The sequence below is a fragment of the Bombus pyrosoma genome, linkage group LG15 (genome assembly GCF_014825855.1).
Source record: "Bombus pyrosoma isolate SC7728 linkage group LG15, ASM1482585v1, whole genome shotgun sequence".
NCBI lineage: Eukaryota > Metazoa > Arthropoda > Insecta > Hymenoptera > Apidae > Bombus > Bombus pyrosoma.
In genome coordinates this window covers 5,961,071-5,974,912 of record NC_057784.1, presented here as the reverse complement: position 1 = coordinate 5,974,912, position 13,842 = coordinate 5,961,071, and the positions used below count along the sequence as shown (strand labels likewise).

General features: G+C 43.1%; 1 protein-coding gene and 1 long non-coding RNA gene across 2 annotated transcripts; one reads left to right on the top strand and one right to left on the bottom strand.

Moving 5' to 3' along the window:
- Nucleotides 1–3,825: 3,825 nt before the first annotated feature.
- LOC122576111 lies at nt 3,826–8,109 on the bottom strand. Its single transcript, XR_006319650.1, has 5 exons — nt 7,857–8,109; nt 7,451–7,785; nt 6,390–7,338; nt 4,554–6,260; nt 3,826–4,290 (listed from the first exon to the last, which is right to left on the bottom strand). It is a non-coding gene; the product is annotated as an uncharacterized LOC122576111 (long non-coding RNA).
- LOC122576103 lies at nt 8,103–12,764 on the top strand. The gene is made up of 3 exons (XM_043745983.1): nt 8,103–8,187; nt 8,536–9,066; nt 9,529–12,764. Exons 1-3 carry the CDS (start codon nt 8,137–8,139, stop codon nt 9,649–9,651), a joined length of 705 nt encoding a protein of 234 aa, XP_043601918.1. The 5' UTR covers nt 8,103–8,136; the 3' UTR covers nt 9,652–12,764.
- The last annotated feature ends 1,078 nt before the right edge of the window (nt 12,765–13,842 follow it).

Below are 13,842 nucleotides of genomic sequence, written 5' to 3'. Positions count from 1 at the left end.
ACCTATGGAAAACCAATATGTAGTCGGCGTTATGACGTGTAGGCATATGTACAACGAATCGTAGGGAGAGACACGAGGGGGTAGAATTACGGCCGAATGAAAGCATAAACGTCGCTCGTTAACGAAGCCGATGCCAGAATCGCTGAAACCCGCCGGCAATAAAAGGTAACGAGTATTCGCGATAGTTGTAAACATCCGTGGAACGCTACTCCGGAACATTTCATAATCCTGTTACGAGGCACTTTGACTTTTGTGGCGGCTACAGTGGCGGAAATAAAAGTGCGCTATCAAGACGCGAGTAACACCAACGCTCTGTTGCCGCGCGTTCCAAAGACACGTTGTATTTGAATTTCGCGGCATTATTTTGTTCCGCGGTTACTATCGAACGCTAGTTGAACGCTAGATAAAAGAACGAATTGTTCTTTTATCGACGAGTATTCAGTCTGGAGACGGAGTTAACCTTCGGCCTACAAAATTTTAAATTAAATTAGGAGACGTCTTGCATTCGAATTTCACGGGATTGTTTCGATCCACGATTACTATGTAATTGTATGCCAGACGCGATAAAATCATTGTTTGAAATCTCTTTTTCGATATTGGAAGTAACCCTCCTGATAAGTTTGCATCATTGGGTTGTAGCCAATCTGCAAGAATTTCAATTAAGTTAGAAAACGTTTCGTTATAATGCACTACGTTTGAAATTCGCGGGATAATTCCGATCTACCATTACCATCGAACGCTAAATCCAATTATTTGAATTACTGTTTGCATAATTTCTTATTTGAAATCCCCTTTCGTATATGGAGTTAACCCTCAGTTATCATCATTGGGTTACGCGAAAGATGGTGATTTAAATTATTACGTGGATCGCTTTTTCAATTGGAATTTTCTTTTTGATCGTTGTATCATAGGTAATCTGTAAGAATCAACGTTAAGTTAGAAAACGTTATTTCACTTTAATGCCTCGAATTTCAAGTTTGCGGAATAATTGCCATCTACTAAACCACTAGTCTATTCGAACTATTTTCTCAATTGTAAACTGTCTCTTGACATGGCTAAAATTACTTAAGCCTATAAGGATCGACATTGCGTTTCGTGTACAACAATTGTTCAGTGAATGAACATTGTGCCTAACAAAATCTGGAAGAAACCAAACATCAAAAAGTAACCACAACTGAATCCACAAACTCCACGATCATCCTCAATGAAACAAAAGAAGAAAGACGAGAGAAAAAAAAAGAATTCCATGTGACGACACCATCGCGGGCTATCCGGGTCCCGGGTGTCCCTTTTACAAAGTAACACGATCCACGGAGGAAGCTGCGCCAGCTCGAAGAAGGTAACACCGGTTCGGACCTCTGTCCGTAGTGGCCCTTTCGCGTAATGGACGGCTCAAATATTTATCATCGGCCGCGTAATTTAAGGTGCGTTTAGCAAACGGAAGACGACGCGAAGGGAAAACAAACAAGTCTCAGGGGCGGTGTAAGGATCGGCAGCGAGGTGGAGAATGGGTACGTAAAAGGGTAGGGCGGGCGAGTTAAAGGGTGATCCAAGGAGGTGGAGGTGGAGGAGGAGGATGAAGACAGAGGAAAGGAGGTAGTGGTAGGATAAGGTCTACAAGAGGAGAGGGGGCCAGCAAGGTAGAGAGAGAAAGAAAGAGAGAGTAGAAACGGCAGTGTAAGAGCAAGACGAAGGGGAAAACGACAGAGGTAGAAAGAGTAGCTCAAAGGGACCGCCGCGGGCCCCAGAGGGCTCTGTGAGAAGGCACAAACCCCAATAATAGCACCAGAATTTATATACCTGCACGAACTCGGTGGAACGGTCCCGGGGCTGCGGGTCCACGGACCCAGGGACGGCTTGTTGCAATAGCCGAACAGAGGGCCCATTCTTCCACGATTCATTTCCTTCTTCGACCGCGTTTAACCTCGATTTACTCCCTCTCTGTTAGCTCAAACGGTTTACCAACAGCATGGATCGATTTCCCATTCACGCGCGGTCACTGAACTATTTGACACCTAAGCGTGGCGCGTGATCTTCGTGAATGTAACTTGTAACAAATTGGAGAACCTTGATCGAAGATGACGAACATAATGAATCTCGGTTAGAGACTTAAGCTCGGATAACCGAAACCTCCAAGGTAGAGGCGAGGTAGATCGACCGATCACGACAAGGAACTTCACGTGTATACACCTTAGGACTGACCGGCCCTGGACCCCATCAGCGGCGGTCTAGCATCCTCTACAGAGGGAAGAAGAGCCCGGCAAGGGGCTCACGGTGCGAGCAAGAGGAACGAACTTAGATGGATGAAGAAGGATGGTGAATCTGTAAGCAGAAGAGAGACGGGATGAGAGTAGAAGCAGCAATTCGTGGCTGGCTGGAGAGCGAACCATCCATCACCGAGGGCTCAAAGCCGTATCTTCTGGTGACCGGTGCCCGCCGTGACCGGTGCTGGATGCCAAAGCACGGCCAAATATTGTGAAAGGTCCAGAAAAGGCAGGAACGTGAAATAAATTTGCTCTGCCAGCAGGGTAAGGAACGAGGAGAGTCGAGGTAGCGAGATAAATAAGGATGGAAAGCGGCGTAGAGGGGCGAGGAGATGGAAGGAGGGAGAAAGGTAGAAGGATGATACTCTTCTGGGTAGCTCGAAAGGTTGCGCCTTGTACTTGTGCGTGTCGAGATGGAGAGAGGAAGAAGGCTCTTTAACCACTGTCGGCTCTTTGAACCTTCTTCGTCTCTTTCTTTCTTCAACCACCTCTCCGTTCTTCCTTTGACAAGCTCGACTACATTTCTCCTTTCCACGAGTTCCACGCTTCTTCCTCGTGTGCACACGCACACGTACAGACGGGAAACTGGCCGAGCGGATCCAGGAACACAGAACAGCGCCATTTACATTTTACACGCGAAAATACGCTTTACGGGCCGGGGCCAATCATCGCGCCCCATCCTGACAGTTTATCCGCGTCACGCGCGCACGCTGCCCTCGCGATCCAGACGAACAAGAGCTCGTACCGTGCGAATCGCCACGGGGAACGCATCTGTTCGCGCGTTTCGATGATAGATCACGGCTCGATCGAATATATTGTTCATTCTTAGCTTGTTAAGAAATTGAAAGGATGCTGCAGCAAGAAGGCACCTTCACTTTCCAATGATTAGAATAAATTAACAAAAAACAGCTGAAACATTAACCAAAATTAAATCACTTTTACAAACGTGTTATAAGTTCATAGTCTACTAATCTTCGTAACGATAGACTTTTGCACTTTTTAATATAAAAATCTATACCTTTCTTTCTGTTCCGATTGATACAATCTAAATATTGATGCTGCATCATTGTGTTTTTGAAATAGATTTGTTTCGAATTTGTAGGTTTTTATGGATATCGTGATGGTAAGAAGGTGATGTGTGGAATGTGAAAGGTGAACGAAAGGGAATGTGTATGCGTGGAATTGTGTTAATGACAAGGAAATCTCAGATGATGTATACTGATGGAATGGGACGAGATGGAAAAATTGCAGCCTGATTGTGGAAAGTTAAATCAAAGTATGAAATAGTAATAGTACGTTAGAATGATGAGTAGTAATATTAAATTACTATTTGTGCATTCTTGGTTCATGTTATAGATGAATATGATAATTGGAATATGACTATAAATGATAGATAAATTATGAATGAAACCAAATGTAGTAAACACAAAGAATTTGAGTATTAAAAAAATAACTGGATATTCCTTGCTTGCACTTGTGAAGACTTTCCATTTGGTTCAAGTATTATACAATATTCAATTTGAAAAAAAATTAATTTATTATTTCCTCGTATCTTTCGCACGATTATTTCCTCGTAAATACATTACATCTGTTCGCAATAATCTACGAATAGAGAATTCATTCAGAACCAAAGAAAAACTAAATGCTAACCAGTAAGAAAATAATACATACATGGCTAACGAAGAATCCAAAAGCCATTTCTAAAATCAAATCGACTCGGTGTACTGCCTACGGATCAATTTTGCACGTATACTCCCGTTTCGCTACTTTTTCGAAGGGATATCGCGTAGATAAAGAGATAGAGCAAAGCGCGATCTTTCATCCTCGGAATCACATTTTACAATCCCTGCGCCTTCTCGTTCCTCTTTCGGCCTATTGATGCTTGTTAACGTAGCAGCACCTTGGCCATGCTCTCGAGCCCATAATCTCCGCGAACGCCACGGATCCTCTCTCGTCGCTGGATTAATAATCCGAGAAGTTCCGAGGGAAGTGAAAAAGCAAGAGGGCGCAGAGCTTGGATCGGAACCTAAGGAGAGACATAGGAGACATAAAAAGACAAACAGAGATAAAAAACTGGCAGAGGGAGCCGTGCTCCCTCACGGAAAAGTAAAAAGACAGAGGCAGGTTACAGAGACAGGAAAGAGACAACTAGCAAGAAGGATAAAAGAGGAAAGAAAGGTGGAAGGGTACAGAGATCGTAGCTCGTAAGTTAGCACGTGGTCGAGTCGAGCCGTGCGAAGGAAACCGAGAAGCGGGAAAGGAGAGGTGGAACGAGTCGAGTGGGCTTACCACCTCATCTCCTTTCTTTGCCCACTGACGTAGATAAAATTCTACATGGCCCTTGTGAACGTGACACGAGGAACCGTTTCTCGCGACGAATAGCAATAATGGAGACGCATGGCCCCTTTCAAGCGTAGCTCTTTTACGTAGATCACCGCCTTAGACCTGAAAAATATTCCACGGAAGAAGTGAAACGTGAAAAACAACAAAAGGGCTACCGAATGGGTTCCCCTTTTCTACTAATAGAAAACAGATTCGATAAATCCTTTGAGAGTCAACTTCTATTGACGCAACACAATGGAAAAGTATACAATAACTCCATGATCGTGTACAAATTGGCCCGGCCATTTAGATTCCCAGGCTGACTGTCCCGTTTCGTGGTTGGTAACGAGGAGGCCACCTAATTAGAATTCCATTTCGCGGTCCTGTCGGCGGCAATATCGCGCGATCTACACGATCCTTCGTTACTTACGCCACTGTCAGCACCTCCACCCTCCTTTAGTGTTCGTCTTCGGGGCCACCTCATCTTCGCGGCCCGGACCGAGCCAAGAGACAGCGTGGACCATGTGTAGCAGCGTCGCAGACGAAGGAGAAGGTGGGGGCGAACCCCGCGATCCGCCAAGAGAGAAAGGACGACGAGCACGTAGCCGTGTCTCGTAGCAGCGAAGAGCAGCAGTCGGCTGGGAAGGAGAGCGAAGTTGAGCAAGAAGTTCTCGCAGCGGAACAAGCAAGAATTCCATGGTGGAAAGAGAGGAGAGACGTGCAAGCAGCGAGAAAACGAGAAAAACGCGGTGAATCCGTAGAAAAAGAGAAAAAAGAGTGCGCGGAAGAAACAAAAGAAGAAAAAAAAAGAGGGACGACGCGAGGAGTAAGAAAAAAAATGGAATGCGGGAGAGAGAGAGAAGGATGAAGGTGAAACGGAGAGAGAGGAGCGAGAAAAAGGACGCGGCGAGAGCGTAACGGAGAAGGAAGAGCCAGTAAGGAAGAATAGGAAGAGCGAAGAAGCGAACGTAAGACCACACAGGACGCGGCACGCGCGCGCTCTACCGGGTGGGCCAGCACACGTCGGCTTCGGGCGTCCTCGTGCTAAATCGGCCCAGCTCGTGCGTCCTCGGCTGGGCCCGGTGGTCGAGTCCAGCCGAGGCCACACAGATCGCGCACGCGCGAACGCTTCCTGGGTGGCATTCGCCTGCCGGCCGGCAGGCCGAGCATAAGGTACTTCTTCTCTCCGTTCCACCGTGGGCCGTACAACCTGTTAGTGTCGTGCCATCCACGCATTATGCCCCTCGTTCTTTCCTCGTCTTTCACGGCTATTCTGTCGCTACCTGTCTCACTTTCTCTATCTCCTTTACGCTACTCGGTCTTTCTCCTCCCTGCCAACGAGAGAGGCCTCGAGGCTCCTCCTGCCTCGGGTACCTCCGGCATCACGAGCTTCTAATAAGATTCCAATTTGTCAATTAGGGGGAGGACGGGATCCGGGCGCATCTTCTCTTCTTCTCCTTCACCGCCACCTTCTCCCTGTCGTCTCTTTCTCTCCGCGTTAGCACCTGCCTCGCATTAACGACGTGCAACTGCGACACTTGAGTGGCTGCCGTACGCGACATAATCTCTGGCCGATCTTCCTGCGCGATTTAAACCAGCACTGTTCCGCGCTTCGAGATAGATACTCTCCATACACCGCTGCCATTTTTTTCTTCCCTCCTTTTTCTCCTGTTTCTAAGAATGTTTCAAATTGTTTAGGACCAATTACTTTAAGATTGTTTATAAAAAGAAACCGTATTCGTATTTTATCTTATGTTTGTCTAGTTTTCTTTTATTAACAATAAGGAGACAAACGTTTCTCACCAATATGACGAGCCGTGTAGCGCATCATTCCGCGCGTCAGTTTCATCAGCGCGATTACATCGCGTGTACGAAGTTCTTACGCACACGTCAACGTAATGAGCTTCGCCGCTACGAGCTGCATTCTCGTGACGCGAGCCACCCGCTGGGTCTTCTCGCTCGAGATCGTGCTGGAAACCGAGAACGATTTCGGAGAAAATAATCGTCAGATTTCTCAGTAACATTCCCCTCGTAATTCGAAGATCTTCGAACTTTGTGACTCGGTACTTCTTTACGTTATTGAAATTTAAAGGCATGTTCTAGATTCAGGCATCGAAATGGTACTTTTTGATAATTAAACGTTCAAAAATTACATATTACTACTGTTGATAACTGTTTCTTAGCATAGCAGTAACAAGTCTAGCGAAAAAATAAAACAGATGAAACAGAATACCAACAACATAAGGCAACAAACAATATCTATCTGTATATATTATAATATATATAGGTAATTATAATCAAACTATGATGACATATGATCATGTTTCCAATCCATCAAAAGTCTCCACAAATCTCAAAAACGGAAAATCTAAAACCCATCAATCCGACGATTTTACTATCTCTCTTGTTAAATATCAGCCTTACCATCTCCTATCTCACAATTGTCCTCTTCGCTTCTGTTTTATCGGTGATCTTATTTGCTCAAGAGTTTCGAGCTTCTGAAAACCGAGTGTTATAATAGATGTCCAAACCGTTTACCTATATGTCGATGGCAAGGGCGCGTAGGTAACGATAACGGATCCTATTTCGAGATTCGAAGAGACTCACGTCGGAGTGATCCACGTAGCGGAGGCATTTGTCCTGGCAGGAGCGTAGCCGTGGGGCCGGGCGCCCGATGTATAGCAGCTCCCACGTATGTTCGGTGACGCGAATGCCCCTCCCGGTCCGCAAGGCGGACTATAAAATTTCATTTCTGCCGGGCGAATGTCTTCGAATTAGCAATAAAGCAGTGATTCTCTTCCCCTCGCGACGGACAACGAGGCCGTGCCGCGGCGTTGGCTTCTTCTCGTTTTTTGTTTACTCACCAGCGAACTGGTTTTGCGGTATACACGCTCGGTTCCTACCCCCTCGCCCCGGCCTCGCTGCTTGGTCCACCTCTTCAGCGTCCTCATCCTCGTCCCCTGGGCCGTCTGACGAAGCAGGGAGGAGGGTACGGCTATTTCGGGGTACGCAAATACGCGGAGTGCGTGTGCGAGGGATGCTCACCGATGAGCACCCACGGTGAGAACCCAGCAGCACTGTCATCGACAAAAATCATTTGCAGAGACGTCCACATCCGAGAGCCGGGTGAATTTTTGCCGATAGAGGAGCTGGCGTGTGGAGTCCCGCATCCAATCCTACGTGGAGAACGTCCAACGATCTTTAAGGACACGTAGAAACATATGGTTGAAAGTCCAATTCGCGACGAAGCCCGTCGCACGCCAGCCTTACCGACTCCCTCTGGATTCTTCCCGCAGGGAATATAGGCGGCACAACTGTTTTAAGAGCACGCGTACGTGTGCGTGTAACCGTGAGGTATTGTGTCGCGGTATGGTGTTCGCGGGTACCAGACTCCTCGACGATGTGAACGTGACTTACGTCTTGCTCGCTGAAACACGCGTTTCTGACAGGATCAAGGAAACTTCTGGTAACTAGAAGTGGGAAAGAAAATTACTTTGGAGTATATTGAACGCTTTAAAAATGACGAATACAAATTTGGTGAACGTGGCTTATGTCTTACTCACTGGAGTACGCTTCTTTGACAGCACGAAGGGAACTTCAGGTATCTGGAAATAGGAAGGAGAATTAGTTTAGAATATACAGGATGTTTTCAAAAAAATGGACAAAGATTTGTATATCAGATTTATATGTCTAGAAATAATACAATACAAAAGTATAGAATAGATTAGAAATAATCTACAATACAAAAGCAGGTGTTGTTACAAATATCCTTCTTTTATTCTTCGTACTTCAAAGAACATCCAAATTCAAAATTTCTCTTCGACTCGACAAATTACGCGATTCTGGTCGCAACCAGGTACCCAGAGACACGTGCAATGCAGTCAAGTTGGACTTTACATAGTTGCACATCCTTATGCACATTATACACATTATATACTATATGATCTAGGTCCGTGCGCGCAGAGACAAAGGAATGCTTCCTCCCTCCGTCCTCCGGCGTCCTTCCACCTACCGATCTACCTCGGTACCCCGTTCGAAGGGGGTACAAGGAGCTACGAAGGACGACGCGAGGCAAGGCAAGGGAGACACGGTAGAAGAAGAAGGGTATGGGAGGAGAAGAGGCACGCGGGAAGAAAGAAGAATAAGAGGAGCGAACCAGAGGAGGAATAGGCCATTCCACTTATACGCTGCTCGGATTCAATTAACTCTCCACCTTCTTCCCTCCTTCTTCATCTCATCGCACTGCCCGGCGTGCCTCTGCGCCCTGCCTTATACAGGGTGTTCGTCTGCACGCGCACGTATCACCGTGACCCTTGTCAAAAATGTTCATTGCACAACCTGGACACACCTTTGTCTCGTCCGAAGTGTTCCGGTGACATCGTTGATGAAACTTCGTGTCCTGAACTTGACGAGAAGAATGCTGCGAATGTTCGATGAAGGGATGCAGGAACTTTCTGGAAACTGGTTAACGACGTGGAATGTTAGTAGTATTTTAGATTTTCAAGGATATGCATTTCTTTGGAGGCTTTAGTAGCTTTTAATTGTTAATACCTGTATCATTTGGAGTAATGAAATTTTTGGAATAAATCTAACTTTATAAATTAAAGTTTGGCATGTTTTATTTTGCCTTTTGTGCTTGCACACTGATTTATAGGATATGTGATTACAACATATATGTAAGTTTATTTAAAATCATATAAGAATTAGCAGCTATTTACTTTCAATCCTATAAAAATGAGTGAATATAGCATGATATTGAAAATGTCAATATTTTCTTATCAATATAAGAGTCAATGTATAATAGTCATCTTAACTTCAATGATACGATCCCAATTAATTCTTCATGCATAATACAAGTAATTTTCTTACTATACTACTACTATTGATAGCAATAATAGCTAATAATACTAGTTATAATCAATAATAATATTTTCTGACGAAGGTTTCACGGAAGTATGAGCAGAGCGATCGGCACTCGACAAGAGCAAGGATGAAGACTCAGGATACGGTAGTTCGACGTCAACGGTCAGAGAAATGGATATTCCCGCCAATGAATCGGTGTTGAATTTCTGAACGTCGTTTAACTGGACGTTATCCTTTCGCATAATCAAGCACGTGCATGTCGTTGCCGATACCGATGCGCACGCTGACCGATTATCGTGCTATAAAGCACGCAGTTCAGACGCCTAGTTTGACTTACGATCGTAATAATAATAATGAGTTGCTTTATTGCCACTATATAACATCCAACCGTCACGACGACAAGTTGTCAATTCTGCTGTCATTGCATGGCGAGTAACTATGCATGAGATAAAGAGACAGTTATTTGAAATGTCCCAGCTACCTATCACGATACAGCCACACATTAAACAAGTAATTAATATATTAAGAATCAAACAGTTGCTGCCGTGTGATCGAGTTCTATGGATGTGTTTCATGTATCTTATCTTAATTGTTTCAATGAAATGTGTTAAAGACGTTTTCTTTAAATACAATTTGTTCCTTATCGTTATTAGTTTCGTTTATATCTATATCTATTCATTCATCATTGTTAAGTAATGTAAAATTTATCAATTGTTTTGTTTTCTTTCGGCTTGTTTCACATTCTTCCTTTCTGTAGAATAAAGCGTGTAGATTTGCTGGAAACTAGGAGTGGAGATTCGCTTAAAAAAGCTATAAATGGCATACAAAAAGGCTTATGTATTCAGTAAAAATTAAATTTTTTGTCGATTCATTCCTGAAAAGAACCCTGTGGGAAAATTATGCCGGGGGACAGACGAGCTTCGATCATTCGCGATGATCCAAAACCTCGTGGGCTTAAACATCATCCTCTCCTCGTGTGTTCGTTTGGCTTGAAATCACTTGTCCCGTGCTTCGTGAAGATTCACCCTAAGGGCCGATTCACAAAGTCTCTGTAACATCTTGTTAGAGCTTCCTCGTTCAATCTTGTACAACGTATAAACCAAAATGTACTCCAATCAACACATTTAAATAGCATTTTACCTTACAAAGAAACCTGACACAAACGAATCTGTAACTTGTTTCAAATAAATTATTTTATACATAAACACGTGTTTCAACACGTTTGACATAATCTCGATCCATCGATCGAATTCGTTCTTGCAAGCAACGCGATCGAGGCCCAGACTCCTTATCGTAATCACTTTTTTCTTCTTCGTTTTGCAGCGAAGAATCACGTTACGCTCGAGCAACCCGGTGCATTGACGCCGCTTTATCGGAGAGGAATAACGCAGTAGTCGGTCCTTGCTTAATAAACAGAAGAAGTGAGCGCATGCGAGGGTGCAGCTATCGCTTGTTGCCACTAATATATCATATGTACCCATAAATGTTCGCGCGGCTTGGAACACTGAATAATGCTATATCCAATTTCCTTTACAGGGCATTTGAGTTAATGGAACGATAAATTCCCAGGACGAATGCCTGAAATTCTATTACCTTCGGATACCTTGTCAGTCTTCGACGCAACACTCCTCCGAAACCTGTACATATATATCCGTGTAAAAGTACTTGTATGTGCATTTAGATTCTTTAGAGTGCATTTAGGTTCTTAGTTCTTCGTTAAGCGGATCAGAAGATTTCGTATATACGTTACCAGGCCAAACCAGGTGTCTCTATGAAATCATAAATTCGACGATTGTCGGCGGCATCGGAGGCAGGAGTCTCTCTGTGGCGGTCTTGTCGCGCTTGTCGGGAGATGAGAACGGTGCCTTAAGGCTCGCAACCTCTCCTCGAGACGAGATCTCTCTCCTCTCTCTCTCTTTGGTTTCCCACGAGAACCACCGCCGCCGCCGCCTTCTGGAATGTCGCTCTCCCCTTCTCCTTCTGTTCTGCTCCTCCACCGTCTCCTCCTCCTTCACCTCCTCCGATACGACCGCCACCACCTCCTCCTCTTACGTTGCCCCAACGTTCCTCCTCGAGCCACCATGTCCTCTCTCTCCTTCTATCGTGTCGCTTACAACCCCGGCTCTTCCCATTCTATCTCTTTTACTTCTCTCCTCCTCCTCGTCTTTCCTTCCTTTCTCCCTTTTCGACTCTCCCTCGGTCTCTCCCTTGATTCCCTCTCGAGATTTAACGGGGTGCATCGTGGTACACGCTATATCTGCCGATGCGACTCGTGATTAGGAGTGCATATGGGAAAAGAAGAACCTGCGAAGTTAAGGGGCCGTGTTTAAAATATTGGCGCGTTGATCGTGGTCTAAGCATTGTAGTCGTTCTCCTCCTCTGTTTCTTTTTTTCCGCCGCTGATCCCTCACCAGGCATGGGAATTGCTAAAACAAACTATCGTTGCAACACTCGGTTTAGTTTGAAAATTTGGTTTATTTCGTTTATTCGCTAACACGGAGGAATTATTCTAAATACGTATACCGTTTGAATTCTGTGTTTCTCCATTAAAAATGAAAATTTGCGATATTAAATAAATAGTAAAAATAAATAATAATAATTAAGAAAATTGATAAAAAGAAACAATAGGAGGGAAAGCGTTGTAATTGAACCGATAATTCCGAAAGTATGACTCCAGTAAATGTCATGGTCGATGTTAGATTTCATTTATCCCTTCCATTCCTCTCCACTTCGCCAAATTTATTGATCCATAAACAAGAAACTACGCGCGAATCGCGGGAGAGTTAAACGTTGAGTAAGATACGCACAATGGTTTACGACCGTGAATTCTTTATAGCTCGCTGATTATATAACTTTACGCGACAAAGACCTTTTGGTCCATTGTGACATTATCTTGTTACTATCATTCATCTATAAACGTTCGTGCTTGCTTTGTTGCCGTGTATTTATTGCACTAGGTGCAACATTAGGATTCCCTGTAGCAGGTTTATACCATGTGAATTCACTGACCAAGAGCTTCAATTCTTAAAACCTTTCATTCTCCTTTCATCTCTCAATGAAACATACACACACAAGTATATAAGCATATAAGTTTATGTGATAAAATCAATATGAGAGTTAAATACTTACTGATCATATTAATTAGATATTATAACTTAGATATATATAATTATAAAAGTATATTTATAAAAGCATCTCTATTGCTTAAGCATAAAAATATATCTATTAGTAAAGTACGTTAAGATAAGTTCGCCAAAGCTTAAAAAATGTAAACAACAATTTTATATGTATTTCTTACCTATTTTTCAAAGCGAATGTTTATTAATAATCATGAAAAAAATAAATATGGTGAGGGAAACAGTAAAGAATAATTAATATATTAAATAATAAATTATACCTACAATAAATCCAACAATAAACTAAATAGTAAGAAAATATTAATAACTCGTATAAAGAAAGATGAGAAGATCTAAAATAATAAAAGTATTATTAGTGTATGTTAAAATGTAACAAGAATGATGCGTCATCGATACGACCATCACGATTCCATTTAACAAAGAACAATGTAACCACTTAACCTGTTTTTTGGCTTCGGGTTCTCTTTTCCCTTCAAAGTGTTAAATTTGTATTTAATTAATTCCCAGCAAATTGGTACCACGAACAATGTTTCATTTTACGCTCCGTTGGCTTACCACTTCGGCAGGATGTTTTGCGTGATACCAATCTTCTCCTTTTGCTTTGTAATTTCATCGTTGTTTGGCGCCATTGAGATCGAATCGATATTGATGGAAACAATCGGCCATCCATGGTGAATTATTCTTTTAAAAGCAACAATTTCGATCTAATTGATGTTTATGCCTAACCTCGAAAAATATTGTTCAAAGCAGCGTCTGCAATATCCCCATTGTGTTTCGGTATTCTTTCTCGAACTGGCGCAGAATGTCTCTTATTACACGTTTCGCTAATAATAATGGTGGTTTACACTTTGCTACCCATGTTTGTACCACACACCCGTAATAAGATGGTCGCCCGTTGCTGATTGCACGAAGGTGTGCGTCGATTACGTGCACAACGGGTGACACCTTTCGAAATTTACAATTTAAAATCCTCGCGACTTCTGGCTGACTGTAAAAAATATATGGTTCAAAATATTCCATTAGGGTAATCTAAAATTGAATATAATAAAGCTTCCTTTAGACTTTTTAAATAATTTTCAATATTAAGAAATTTATATTACTTTAGTGACAAAATTCAAAACTTTGGAAATCGGTACTTTTATGACATTTTTATTAAACAGTCGCAGATCTTAAAAATCCTTTTCGTAAGTAACTTATTTCGTCAAAAATGCGTGTTTTATTTTTATTTTTTAATAACTTCTTATCGATATAATGAA

Coding starts and splice junctions, on each gene's coding strand:
- LOC122576103 (XM_043745983.1), top strand. CDS start 8,137: ATGTCTTACTCACTGGAGTACGCTTCTTTGACAGCACGAAGGGAACTT. Junction 8,188..8,535: donor CAGCACGAAGGGAACTTCAG/GTATCTGGAAAT, acceptor TATATGATCTAG/GTCCGTGCGCGCAGAGACAA. Junction 9,067..9,528: donor ACTGGTTAACGACGTGGAAT/GTTAGTAGTATT, acceptor TTTCTGACGAAG/GTTTCACGGAAGTATGAGCA.